We start from the raw sequence: 13525 nt of genomic DNA, 5'->3' as shown, positions 1-13525 counted from the left end.
GGACCCTCAAATCAGGGCCCCTTTTATGACTTCACACGGACAGATTTGCCCCGTCCGACAGCGGGAGGCCTGTCTGAAGCTGCTGCCGCCCGGAGCAGAGCGGGGCCCGGAGCCCACTTGCCTGCAGATACTTCTTGACCAAGCTGAGGAACTGCACCCTGGATTTCATTTCTTCCAGCTGCCCTTTCAGCTTGGACAGCATGGTCTTGACGTCGGACCCTGTGGGCAGAGAGCAGAGTGGGCAGGGGCCGGGCTGCCCGCGGCCGGGGTCTCGGACCTGTGCCCACACGGGCTTTACCTTTGTTCCTCTTTTCCTTCTGTAAGAGTTTCTGGTAGAACTTGAGGGTCTTGCGGTAGTTTCTTTTCTCCATCATGAGCTGCTGTTCCAGCTCCTGGGGACAAAACACAGCGCCTAAGCCCCAGGCAGCCCCAACACATGTCAGCCACATCCAGGGCCAGGGCCTACCCCGTTGGGGCCTCCCTGGTCTTGGAGACCAGCTGCAGGGCAGGGTCACATGGAGACAGAAGCCCACCCAGCCAGCAAGGCCGGCCCCGGCCTGGGCAGTGTGTTCTGCAGGACCCTCAGCAGTCCCCAGGCTCACAGGGCAGTGCCCAGTTGGGGCCGGCTGCCCCCTGCGTCCCTCACCCACAGTCAGGCGCTTGTGGGGGATGCTCAGGGGACTGCCGTGTGACCACCAGCTTGGGCCCTCAGGGGAACCAGACCCCACCCAAATCAGCACCAGGCCCTCCTGCCCAAGCAGGCAGGGCTGTGCCACCTCTGGACACCCAAGTGCATGTTGCAGGCTGGGTTAGGGATGGGGGGTGGCAGTGTGACCTCCCCACCGTGCATCCCGTGTGTCTTCAGGTGTCTTGCCTTTTTACTTTTTAATTTTTTTTTTTTTTTTTGAGACAGAGTCTCGCTTTCTCGCCCAGGCTGGAGTACAGTGGCACGATCTCGGCTCACTGAAAGCTCCGCCTCCCGGGTTCATGCCATTCTCCTGCCTCAGCCTCCCGAGTAGCGGGGATTACAGGCGCCCGCCACCACGCCTGGCTAATATTATTTTCAGTAGAGATGAGGTTTCTCCACGTCAGGATGGTCTCAAACGCCCGACCTCAGGTGATCCACCCGCCTCGGCCTCCCAGAGTGCTGGGATTACAGGCGTGAGCCACCGCACCCAGCCGTTTTTAATTTTTATTGACTTTTTAATTTTTGTTTTTTTTGAGACGAGGTCTTGCTCTATCACTCAGGCTGGAGTGCAGTGGCCTGATTCGCTCTGTTGCCCAGGTGGGAGTGCAACCTCCAACTCCCTGGGTTCAAGCAATTCTCCCATCTCAGCCTCCCAAAGTGCTGGGATTACAGGCATGAGCCACTGCACCAGCCTTGCCTTTCTTTTAAACTTAAGCCCAACAATACGGATTCCAGCTGTCCTGTGCACACGAGCCCCCTGAAAACCCTCCTCCCCGGAGCCCACTGGCTGTGCGTTGCGGTGTGTTGGGCAGTGGCCGCAGGGTTTGCCCCGGCCCTTGGCTGCTCTGTAGTGTGAGCGTGAGCGTGAGCGTGTGAATGTGAGTGCACGCCTGGGGTGCTTCTTCTGAACCTGCCCAGGGTCTGAGTTATTGCCTAGAAGGTGGAGCCGGGGACCTCATCCCCAGGGCTGTCTCCGTGAGGGAAGCAGCACTGAGGCCAGGCGACAGGTCCTGACTGCAGGAGCCGGGGGCGAGAGCTGCCAGGCTCTGCTTCACACAGAGACACCAGCTGGGGCTGAGCCTCCTGGGACGGGACTACATTCAGGGAGAGGGCGCCCCGTTGTCCCAGGATGCCTCCCACGCCTGGCCAGGCAGCCCCTCATCTCAGCACTCCTGTCCTGCGCGACAGGCACACGGGTGTGGAGGCTGGAGAGGGGCGCCCTGAGGATGGGTTGCCAGGTCAGTGACTCCCGAGACTGCCCTTCCCTCCGGGGCACAGAGACAGATGCAGCCTCCTCCTGCACCCATGGGGCTTGGCCCAGTACTGAGGAGGGTGGTGATTCTGGTGGTGGGGGGTCTGGGAAGCCTTGGGGGTCCAAGGGAGCTGGGCCTTGAGCAGCAGGTCTTCAGGGGGACTGTGAGGTGCCACGGGGCAGGGGCACCTGGCTGGGGGCAGAGGCGAGAGGCGCGGCAGCCCTTGGCCCACAGCCTCCTGTGAGGGGTTCAGGAGGCGACCGCCCCGAGGGGCTCATCCACGAGCCCATCCACCAGGCTTCCTTTTGTGACGTGCAGTTGGCTGAGATCCACCCGGCCACACCCTCGCCTCGTCAGCCGCCAGTGATCCGCTCTGTTGATAGTGTTTATTTTTGAATGTTTTTTGCAAAATAAAAAAATGCAGGCAACATTTCTGTGTAACTACTTGAATCCGCTCTATCTGGTGGTTCATGGAGACGGGGTCCCTGTGCTGTCTTCTCCCGTGCACGGGTTCAGCGACGGTAGTGGGGGTGCCACGGAGGGCCAGGCTCCCGGCTACGGCGGTGTGGGCCGTGGTCCCAGCTGCGTAAAAACCAGGCCCTCGGCAGAACCTCGGCCACTAAGCCAGGTTCCCCAAGCCGTCTGGATCCCGCTGCCCAACCCCGCCTCCCACACTGGGCTGCAGGCTGCCTGTGGCTGCCTAAAGTGCAGTGAAATTAAAGTATCAGGTCCTCCGTCACGTGAGCCATGTTTCCAGAGCTCAGGAGCCACACGTGGGTGTTGGCTACCCCATGGACAGCATCTAGACCATTCCATCATCAAGGAAGGGACCTGCTGGGCTGGGCAGGTTGAGGTTGGTAAACGCAGGTATCCCCACGGAGCTGTGTTCTGCTGCTGGGGCACCTGGTCCTGGCTTCTGAGGACGGTGGTGGCCACGTCCCCCATGGCCTGCACCACAGGGCCTTCGTCTGGGCCCCGGAGGTCACCCGCGCCAGGCTCCATCCGGCCCCCTCACCCCCGTCCATTTGCAGAGATGCTGATGTCGAGAAAATCTCCCGGGAAAGGTCTGTGTACCCTGAGGCATCTGAGAACCCAGAGGTGGGTGCCTGCGAGCCTGGATGCCCACCCGGCTGGAGTGCAGCTCACGCAGACTCGTCTCGGGGTGGCACCTCCACAGCCTCCGTTCACAGTCAGACTCGACGTCCGTTAGGGGCGTCCCTCATGCGGGAACCACAGGCAGACTCCTTGAGAAGGACGGTCTTGACTGATTTTAATAAATCTACGGGAACTAAGATCCACATCACACGCAGGGCGGTGAGGAGGGAAACACGAGGCCAAGCTTCACCAGTGCAGACAGATGGGGGAGGAACCCACACCAGTGCTGTTCACCCAACTCTGGGAGACACGGATGCCGGCTCCACAGCCCCAGGGCACACGGCTGGCACTGGCAGGTGCGGGTCAGCGCTGAAAGGAGGAAACACCCACCCACCAGCTGCTCCGGCTGCGGCCCTGGCTGCACTGTGCGTGTTCGGGGCTGCACTGCGCGTGTTCGGGGCTGCACTGCGCGTGTTCGGGGCTGCACTGCGCGTGTTCGGGGTTGCACTGCGCGTGTTCGGGGCTGCACTGTGCGTGTTCGGGGCTGCACTGTGCATGTTTGGGGCTGCACTGTGCATGTTCGGGGCTGTGAAAATCTGTCTCCAGCCAGTTTTTGCCCTTGCTGTGTTTCTGAGCCTCCTGTTTTGAAACAGACACAGTAGTTTCTCCAAGAGAAATGTGAGGCTGTGGCCACGGGCTGGACGCTGTGCATTTGGGGGCCGAGTCCTCCTCAGGACACCATGCACTTGGGGCCGAGTCCTCCCTGCTGGACACTGGGCGTTTAAGGTTCTGAGTGCTCCTCAGGACGCTGGGCATTTGGGGGCCGAGTGCTCCTCAGGACGCTGGGCATTTGGGGGCCGAGTGCTCCTTGCAGGACGCTGGGCATTTGGGGGCCGAGTTTTCCCTGCTGGACTCCGTGAGTTTTGGGGCCAAGTGCTCCCTGGGGGACGCCATGCGTTTGGGGGCCAGGTCGTTTGGTGTCTGCTGTGCAGGCTGCCCTTTTCTCTCCCCAGCCTCAGGGGAGGGCTGTGTCCTCGAAGCCCCCTCAGGCCCTGTGTGGGGTGTCCGAGGTGCAGAGGCTGTAGCACCATGTGGGTCTTTCACGTGGCCCAGAAGCTGAATAAAGTGAACGCTTCACAGAGCTTAACCCCTGTCCCCTCACCTGCCCTGAAGAGACGCCGGCTCATGTTCTGGACCGAGTCATAGAGTGGAGGCTGGGAAGCGGCAGGAGATGAGCAAGTAGGAGCCCCAGGAAGAGCTCTGATGCCCAGAGGCTGGGGGAGGCTTCCCACTGCGGCTCGAGGCTTGAGGCAGATGGTGGTGGGAGAGGTTCCTGGAGCTGATGGCCGCTGGGCCCCTCCTGTCACCTACCCTGGAGTCCTGGGGCTCTGGAGACTGCGGCCCCAGTCGGGGCTCTGGGTCACTGGCCCCGCGTTGAGTCCAGAGCTCTGCAGGCCTCTCCTGCACCCAGGACTCCCCGGTCTAAGACCTCTCCCTGCTGGCCAGGGAGGAGTTGCAGCTGCTCCTGACCCAGGATGGCACTGCTGGCCAGAAAGCCCAGGCCAGTCTGCGGTGACCAGGCCCAGCCTGGACTTGCTGGGCAGGCGTTTCTGGTGTTTTCCTTCACCGAAGAGCGAGGCTGCCCAAGCGCCCGGAGACGGTGCCTGTCCCACGGGAGACACGGCCAAACGCAACCGGGTCACGAGCATGGAGGGGCCTCCTGTGAACCCGTCGCCCCAGCAACCATGAGAGAAAAGCCCTTCTGTGCCCCCAGACCTGGAGCCACCAGGAGCACCCGTGCAGACGAGCCTGTCCCGACGTGGAGCTCAGCCCGGGGAGGGGGCCCTGACCATTTTGACGGCCACGGGGTGGGGGCACCAGGACCACAGTGTCATCCTGGTAGGGGCTCTGGGTACACGGTGCCATCTGTCACCTGCAGTGACCGGGAAGCCCTGCTGGAAGGAGGCCGCTGCACCACCCTGCAGTGCCGAGGCCTGGGACTCACCGGGCTCTGGGCGTCGGGCAGGGCCCCGTCCACCTGCTGCCGCCCCAGGTCCTTCACGTAGTTGTGGACGTCAGCCCCGAAGCAGTCGGCCTCGTAGAAGGCACTGCACCAGCCGGGGCTGCAGCTTTGGAATCCGGCTGGGCCAGGGGACAGGGCCGGGCTGCCCCCCTTGGACCTGGCCAGTCGGGTCACCGCCTCCGCGTCCGAGGCCCCACCAGCTGGCCGTCTGTCCTCGCCAACCTCAGGCTGTTGCGCTCTCTCGGCTTTTACGGACCTCTGAGGCCGAAACCCCACCTCGAAGTTTCCCCGGGAGAGTGCCTCCGAGTCCACATCCGACACCAAGGTGCTGCTGCTGGTCCTGGCCATGGCTGGCTTCTCTTTTCCTTGAAAGAAAGAGACACGGGTTACATGGATAGCGGTTCCTGTGGGCGGAGCCTGGGCAGGCTTTAATGAGAGGCTGGTGGTGCCTTCGTGCCCGACGCCCTTCTCTCTTGCACCCACCACAGGTGCCCCCGAGGCACTGCCGCCTCCCAGTGCCGGGGAGATGCTGGACCCTGAACTGCCGCACGGGCTGGGTTACAGCGAGAGGCCTCTCCCCAGATGGAGCCCCTCTCTGGGCCCTCACTGGTTCCAAACTTACTCGGCCTGGGGTGGGGCCGGGCCCTGTCCTCGCTGCCTCCACTATCAGCACTGTGTCCCTCTGCCCCCTCACGCTCTCCTCTTTTCTTCTGGAATTTAAAAAGTGGTCCCCAGCTCTGTCCCTGGCTTTCCTGCCATCCAGGAGTGCACAGGCCTCATGCCCCAGTCTGCCTGCCTGGTCTCCGACTTGTTGGAATAGGAACTGGGTCCATCACCAAACCTGGCCACGACCATGGATAGCCTGAGGGTGACCACTGCCACCACCTTGTCCCTAACACCGAGCCTGCTGGCTGGACGCTGGGACTTTCCCAGCCTGGCATTCATGTGCCTTGGGAGCCCAGGGCTAACGAGCCAGGAGCCCAGCCCCAGGGTCTTTCGGCAGCTGCTTCTGCCTTGTTACCAAAGCCCCGGGCTCACAGGCCCACCTCTGCTTGGAGAGGGGATCCCGCCTGGCTCCTGGCGGCTCCCACTGTCCCAGTGACTGGTGACAGAGGACCCCTCACCTCCAAGGCCCTGGGTTCCTGCTCGCCCCCAGGAGAGGACGGCCTTTGGCTGGGGCACCCGTGGGGCAAAGGCAGTGCCGCCACAGCCGCGCAGTCCGAGGCTGCCAGGACCCCGGGGTGCCCCCTGAACTGTAGAGCACAGAGGAGGAGCCTGCAGAGCACACAGGAGGAGCCTGCAGAGCTCCTGCCGCGGGGCCTGCCCAGCACTTACCCAGGGGGTGCAGCGAGGGCCTCCTGCTGGACGGGGAGCGGGGGCTCCGGCTGCCCTCGAGCTGTGACCCAGCGTCCTCAACCGTGCTGACAGCAAGAATGCAGGTCAGGTGGCCGTCCCCACGTCTCCACCCCTGCCCACTGGGAGGAGGCTCAGTCTCCACAGGGCTAGGCCCACAGGCCCACACGGCCATGCGGAGCCCTCAATGGAGGCAGCAGGAGCTCACCCTCCCGGTCACTAAGGGGCACAGCAGCCAATGGGATCCCTGGATCATTCACTGCTTGGGGTCCCTGGGGGGCTCTGGAGCAGCCTCTCAGGGCTGCGGGGCTGAGGAGGCTGGGACTGGGGTGGGTGCACTTGTTCACAGCTGTGAGTTTACGCCACACACAGGCGCAGGAGCTGCCCGGGCTGCCAGCACTGCATGGAGCTGTGAGCAAGGCAATGTGGGGTGGCCACTGCCTCACCCAACACGGCTCAGTGCCGGGCCCTGCGGGGTCTGGGGCCGCCTGTTTGGGGGTCTCCTCTCCTCCTTGGGGCCCTCACACTGGTCCCTCTGAGCAGGGAGCCCTGTGGCCACCACCGCCCAGGCCCCCTGCAGCCTCCTGGAGAGCCCCTGCCTCATATTCCCTACAAGCCCTTTCTTCCTCCAGAAGAAACTCAGGCCCGATGGGAAAGCTGTGGGTCAGCGTCAGGCCCACGAGGGGCTGTGGGTCGGCGTCAGGTCCAGGAGGGGCTGCTGGGACCCCCCACCCCAGCTCCACCAAGGGTGGCCCCCTGGAGACGGCAGCCAGACAGAAGCCGAGGGTTGGGAGGGGAAGGCTGGGCCGCGTCGGGACAGCAGAGCCCGAGCACAGTGGGTGTCCGGGGTGGGGGGGGAAGCAGGGCCGACCTGGGCACCCACCTTGGGGAGGGCGACGCCTGCCCGTTCACCACTCTAAAGAGGTTCTGCAGCAACTTCTCATCCCAGTACAGGTCGCAGAACTTCTCAGAAATGGCGCCACAGAAAGTGGCAAAGGTGAGATCTTTCAAGGCGAAGATGTACTCCCCTGGTTTTGCAAAACGATGGAGACAAGTGAGATGGTGGCAAGGCTGCTTGTCTGGATTCCTCGTGGCTGATCTCGGCTGCGGGGCTGGGGGGCGGGTGTGGGGCAGCCCTGAGTCCCCTGTGGGGCTCTCCCGGGCCCAGGCCTCCTCTGGGGCATCTGCAGCCCCCACGTACCCATGATCAGAGCCTCCAGCCCATTGTCCAGGTAGCCATCGAAGGCAAATTCCTCCTGGATGAGGCGTGTGGCCTCCTTTAGCGACGGGCAGGCCGTCCTCCCTGGGAGTGGCGAGGCATCCACGCAGGGCAGACAGGGCCTCCGGTCTGCGGGCCGTGGCCTCTCTGCGACACCGTCTGGGCTCTGGTCATCACGTTCCCCGGGGTCCTGGCCCGGGCGCTCGGTGGCCTTGCTCCGGGGAGGCTTCGGCGGGTGGCGTGGGCCGTGGTGGGCTGTGGTGGGCCCCAGGGCGTCGGGCCTGAGACCCCCAGAAGTGACTCCAGGTGGGGCCTGCCCAGATGGCCCTGGCCTTTCAGGCAGCGCAGATGCCTTCATGGGCGGGGAGGGGACTGGAGAGCTGAGAGCTGCCGATGAGGCCTCCTCTGGCTGGTTTGCTGGGGCCCGGGGTGGAGGGCAGGGGCAGCCCTGGGCTGGGTCATGCTGCGCTGACTCCCCAGGAAGCTCTGGGGCTGCTCCCTGGGACCCCGGACCAGGCGCCGGCCCGTCAGGCGTCTTCAGGCTGGGGGACCTGGCGAGGGCCTCTGGGGAGAGCTTCTCCTCACCGTCTCCCTCCCTCTGGCTGCCCCTCTCCTGGGACTCCTCCTGGGCCAAGGCAGGCTGGTCCCTACGGGAGGAGCGGAGCTCAGGAGGGGCTGCCCGTGCCCAGGACCCAGCAGCTCCCGGGTGTGGGGACGAAGCTCACCTGGCCATAACCGCGTCCTGCGCGAGGACGATGGGCTTGAAGTGCGTGGCCTCGGAGGTGAACGCTGCAGGCAGCTGGGTGGCTTCTTCACAGCAGGGACGCTGGCTGGGCACCGGCCCTGGCACAGCCACAAGCCTGGTGTCGCTGTTCACCGGCAGGAAGCCTGGGGACCCAGGGGGCTGAGGGTGCGGGCGGGCGGAGTGGCCCCAGCACGTGCCACACCACCGGCTCATCCCACCCGGTGTGCGGCTGCCACGTCCCCTCCCGCATGTCCCCAGCGGCTTCCTCTGTGCCCGGTCTGGCCCTGGAATGGGAGGGTGGGTGTGGCTGGTGCTGGGGGGAGGGCCAGGAGGCGGGGACAGGCCAGAAAGACCAGGCCTCACCAGGTGGCTTGGAAGGGCCTGCTGAGGAGGGCTCAGTACCGGGGTGGGTGGGCTCTGTGTGGACCCTGGCAGGGGGGTCTCCAGATGTGGGCTTGGGAGGGCCAGCTGCTGGGAGATGGGAGTGAGAACCTGGAACTGGGGCCTGAGGGACCGGGAGTTTTGGGAGAGATGGGGGCTGGCAGGGGCAGGCAGGCTGGGCTGCATTGGCCACGCTGGCCGAGCTCTAGACTTGCTGCCCGGGTTTCCGGGAGGTGCCCGGCTGTGTCTGTCCATGCAAAGGTGGCAGCTGTGGTGTGGGGTGCAGGGGCCAGTGGGGCAGCAGGGGCTGGTCAGGGCCCCCACCTGGGCTGGGCTCTGGGACTGGTGCCACACTTGGCTTCAGTTCAACCACTGAGAAGGCGTTTTGGAGGCTGATGGTCTCTTCCTCCTGGTACACCTGGGGAGGAGGTGACAGCCCTGGGCCAGGTGACCATGGAGCTCCGCCAGCACCGGCAACACCCACGGGGCGCCCCCCACCCACCCGCTGGTGCGGTGGAGCTTCCCGATGGGGAGGAGCTGGGTGTGGCGGCTGCACGGCCTGAGCTCTGCCTGGAGAGGGAGCCTTTGGGGCCCCTTTGCCTCCCAATCCAACCAGGTTTCCGTGGGTTCCAGGGAGTGGGAGACGCCGGCACCACGCGAGACTCAGGGCCCACACTCCCAAAGCTCTCTGTGCCCGGGGTGGGTGCTGGGCGGCCATCCTTAGGACCCTGCCCCGATCCTGATCTGGTTCCCTGGGGGCCACTGTGGGGCCTTCAGGAGATAGGACCCCAGAGTCCCCCGCACCCCCAGACGCACCCGCCCACAGCTCGGTGGTCAGCAGACCCGGGTGTGGGGCTACCAGAGGCGGCCAGGCAGGGGCAAGTGCATGCGGGTGGGAGGAAGCTAAGGGCAGCGGGGGAGGAGGCGGCCCAGCTGTTCTAGCCCCGCCCCACCTGGCGGGTGGAAGCCCTGAGGTGGGCGAGGATTTTCCGGCTGTCCATGCCTCGCTGCAGGAGGTAGCTGCTGCACACCTGGAGGGAGGAGACGGTTCACACGTCCCGACAGGCCTCAGCTACGGCTGCGACCGTCCCCATGTTGCTGGGTCCCCATCTGAAAAAGCTCAGGGCTGCCAGGAGGGTTTCCTGTTTGTTCTCATCGACACCTGACAACAGGCCCAGGACGAGCCTTTCTTAGAGCATTTCCTGAAAAGGGCTCACAGTCAGCCACTGTCCACCAGGCTCTCTGGGAGGCAGAATCCCTTGGCCGCCAGGCTGTCCGTGAGGCAGAATCCCAAATCCAACGTTGGCCACAGACCTGGTGGCCTCGGCGCCTGGACACTAGCAGCCCTTGGTCACGTTCACCTGAGCCCCGCACCCGCTGCCTCCGGCCACTCCTGTTCTCCCTTTATAAGCCCAGGCCTTGTGCATGTGGGAACTGAGCTCAGCTTCCTTGGCTCTCGGTAGTCACCAAATAAAATCTGCTTTCACTGCTTAGCGGACATCCAGCCGTTTCTAGATCTCATCCTCCCATGGCAGAGGAGGCCTGAGAGGCCCAGAGGGTCTGAGCGACCCGCCCAAGGCCACAGAGCAGTTGAGGCGGAGATGGCTGGGCCCAGGTCCCCAGCTCCATGGCCGTCTCCGCTCCTCCAGACACGGCTCCTCTCCAGGAGGTCCTCCTGATCACCCACACATGGCTCAGCTCCAACTGCTGGGTGTGGGCGCAGGTCCCAGCAGGAGTGTATTAGAACCCAGCCCCAAAGCCTGAGTCCAGCAGGGAGATCAGGCAGGGAGGGGCGGGGCTGGTGGGATCCTCAGAGGAGGTGGGGGTTCAGGGTGGGGGGTGGGGTGTGGAGGCCTCTCTCTGCTCCCCTCCAGCAGGGCCTAAGAGCAGGGGTCTGTACGTGGCCACAGGACACCTCTTGCCCCTGCCTTGGCTTCTTGGACAAGTTGGAGAGAGCAGGCTCCACAGGAGGAATGGCCGTGGTGGGGAGCAGCAGAGACCCCCATGCTGTCCGCCCGCATGGATGTGGCCATGACGCAAAACCCACTCCCTTCCCCATGTGATGGCCGGGCTGATGTCTAGAAATAAGGACTAGAAACAGAGCTGGTGGCCTCATCACCTGGCTGACGTCTAGAAACAAGGACCTGGAAACAGAGCTGGTGGCCTCATCACCTGCACACTGGCAGCCTGTGCTCCTCCACCTCCAGCTCACTGAGGGTGGCCACTGCCCACAGTCCTTAGACCCTGGGCTGGGACTATGACAGCAGTGTGGGTACCTTGATGGCCTCGGCCGCGGATGGCCGCTCCGGGGCGCTGCGCCTGGCCATGTCCAGGAGGAGGGTCTTGAGCCTGCGTGGCAGGGCCAGCTTGTGGTTGCGGGGGACGCTGAACTTGGCTGCGGTCCACAGGACGGCGGCCACACAGTACACAGAGGCCTGGGCGGGTGGGGACAGAACAGTGGTGGTGACTGCACGGCTGTGGGCCACTGTGCCCAGCAGACCTGCCCACGTCAGGCACCCTGAGGGGCACCCAGGCACTGCCCCCACAGAGGGCCTCTCCTCAGGAACCCTCCTCAGCATCTGTCGGGCCCCACCCTGGACCCCCACATCTGCCTCCAGGTCATGGTCCAGGAACCTGCCGGTCGAACTCTCCCCCGTGGTTCTGTCCGTGTTTTAAAACACCTGAGGGTTGGAAGCCTCAACTGGACTTTCCCGCCTTCTGCTCTCCTCACGAAGGCAGCAGCTCGAGGGTCTGAGGAGAACTGGCCGGCACAGTTCCCACCTCACAGACCCCGCTCCCGGGAGCCCCCCACCCGGTGCTGTGCTGCTACATGGCTAACAACCGGCTCTCCGAGCGACTGCACCGCCTGTGTGCAAACTGAGTTCATTCGGCCCGTTGCGGACGGAAAGGATGCACAGCGCACCGTTTCATGCACTTTTTGTGCACACTGAGTTCATTCGGCCCGTTGCAGACGGAAAGGACGCACAGCGCACCGTTTCACACTTTTTGTGCAAACTGAGTTCATTCGGCCCGTTGCAGACAGAAAGGATGCACAGCGCACCGTTTCACACACTTTTTGTGCAAACTGAGTTCATTCGGCCTGTTGCGGATGGAAAGGACGCACAGCGCACCGTTTCATGCACTTTTTGTAAGATCCACAGAGCCCATCGATTCTCACTGAAGGCTTTCATTGATTTTTACTGACATTTATCTGCGGTCCACCGCAATACACAGGTGCTTCCGACATGAGTGTTGGTTGATGCTTTAATTCATTTCAGTAAATGAGATGGAAGTGAAACAGGACAGACCCATGCTGGAATTCAGGGCACTGCTCTGAGCGACGTCTTTGCTGAATCAGATGATCGTGGTGGATATTGGAAGACCATGTCCTCCATCTTTCGGGCTATCCGCAATGGAGCGGCTACAGACATGACACACTTTTAAGTTTAATCACATTATCCACGTGCTCTCCATCACTTCAGTTAAGTCCAGAGAGTCAACAGAACAAGACATTTGTAGCGCTGGCTGCTTTCCCTGGTGTGAGTACTCCCACGTGGCTGACTTCCGGCTACCAACACAGTGCCCTTGAGTGTGGAGCTGGGAAGAGGAAGCTCCCCTTTATAGAGTTCCCACCATCCAGGCACAGTGGACGCAGACAGCCCTGTGAGCACAGTAACAGCCAACTAGAGTCAGATAAGTAGGAAATTACCCATTTTGAGCACTTGCTACACTTTTAAAAAATTAACATTTTATTTTGCGATAACTGTCGATTGACATAGTTTTAAGAAATAATATAGAGAGAGCTCATGTACTTTGTACCCAGTTTCCTCAACAGTGGCAGCTTGCAAAACTATAGTCCAGTATCTTAGCCAGCTCATCGCCATTGGCACAAAAATCTTGGTATACCATCTGTTGCATTTTCATTTTCACTCCGTTCTGTATGTTTTTAAAATTTTCTTGAAACTTCTTCTTTGACACATAGAGTATTTAGAATGTGTTCTTTCGTTTCCAAGTGTTTGGAAAATTTCCCTTTTATTTTTGTTACTGTGGTCAGATAACATATTTGTATGACTTAAATTCTTTTAAATGTGTTGAGGTTTGCGTTATGGCCCAGGATTTGGTCTAGCTTGGTGCAGAGTCAGTGGGCAGCTAAGAAGAATGTGGATTCTGCTGTTGTTGGGTGGAGTGTCCTTTAAATGTTGACCCAACCCTGTTGATTGCTGGTGGTGTTCAGTCCCTTCATATTTTTACTGGTTTACAGCCTGACTGTTCTATCAAGTGTTGAGAGAGGGAAACTGAAATCTCTAACCATAATTGTGGATTCATCTGTTTCTCCACTAATTCCATCAGTTTTGCTTCACATATTCTGCAGCTCTGTTATGTGGCACATATACATTTAGGATTGCTATGCCTTCTTGGTGGATTGACCCTTTATTGTTATAGAATGTCCCTCTTTGTCTCTGGTAATTTTCTTTGCTCTGAAGTACACTTTACCTGATATTAATGCAGTCACTTCTGCTTTCTTTTTATCATTTTCATAATGTATCTTTTCTAACTCTTTTAACTTGAAACCTACTTACATTGTTTTATTTGAAGTGAGTTTCTGGTAGACAGTACATGGTTAGGTCATGTTTCTAAACATTACTCTGTCAATCTTCTTCCTTTCTTCTTCTTCTCCTCCTCCTTCCTTCTCCTTTTTCCTTCTTCTTGCTCTTCTTCCTCCCTTCTCTTCTTTCTTCCTTCTTCCTCCTTTATTTTTTTAAGAGAC

At 61.2% G+C, this 13525-nt stretch overlaps 1 protein-coding gene across 7 annotated transcripts in view; it reads right to left on the bottom strand.

Annotated features, from left to right (window-relative positions):
• KNDC1 (kinase non-catalytic C-lobe domain containing 1) overlaps nt 1-13525 on the bottom strand; it is a 78395-nt gene that overhangs the window by 14613 nt on the left and 50257 nt on the right. For 6 of the 7 annotated variants that reach the window (XR_005244261.2, XM_038009759.2, XM_038009757.2 and 3 more), the window contains 10 exons: nt 11034-11192; nt 9711-9788; nt 9082-9175; nt 8357-8519; nt 7614-8278; nt 7296-7440; nt 6395-6480; nt 5042-5424; nt 299-392; nt 122-219 (listed from right to left, as the gene is read on the bottom strand). Coding sequence is in view for 6 of the 7 variants with exons in the window: in XM_038009759.2 (XP_037865687.1) it covers nt 122-219; nt 299-392; nt 5042-5424; nt 6395-6480; nt 7296-7440; nt 7614-8278; nt 8357-8519; nt 9082-9175; nt 9711-9788; nt 11034-11192 (1965 nt within the window). In the remaining variant the exon portion in view is untranslated. Of the gene's footprint in view, nt 1-121; nt 220-298; nt 393-5041; nt 5425-6394; nt 6481-7295; nt 7441-7613; nt 8279-8356; nt 8520-9081; nt 9176-9710; nt 9789-11033; nt 11193-13525 lie in introns of those variants that run through there. The other variant, XM_073019489.1, reaches the window with a different exon arrangement.

Source organism: Chlorocebus sabaeus, chromosome 9 (assembly GCF_047675955.1).
Source record: "Chlorocebus sabaeus isolate Y175 chromosome 9, mChlSab1.0.hap1, whole genome shotgun sequence".
NCBI classification, from domain to species: domain Eukaryota; kingdom Metazoa; phylum Chordata; class Mammalia; order Primates; family Cercopithecidae; genus Chlorocebus; species Chlorocebus sabaeus.
The sequence above is the reverse complement of the archived record's forward strand: the minus strand, read 5'-3'. Positions and strand labels throughout refer to the sequence as shown.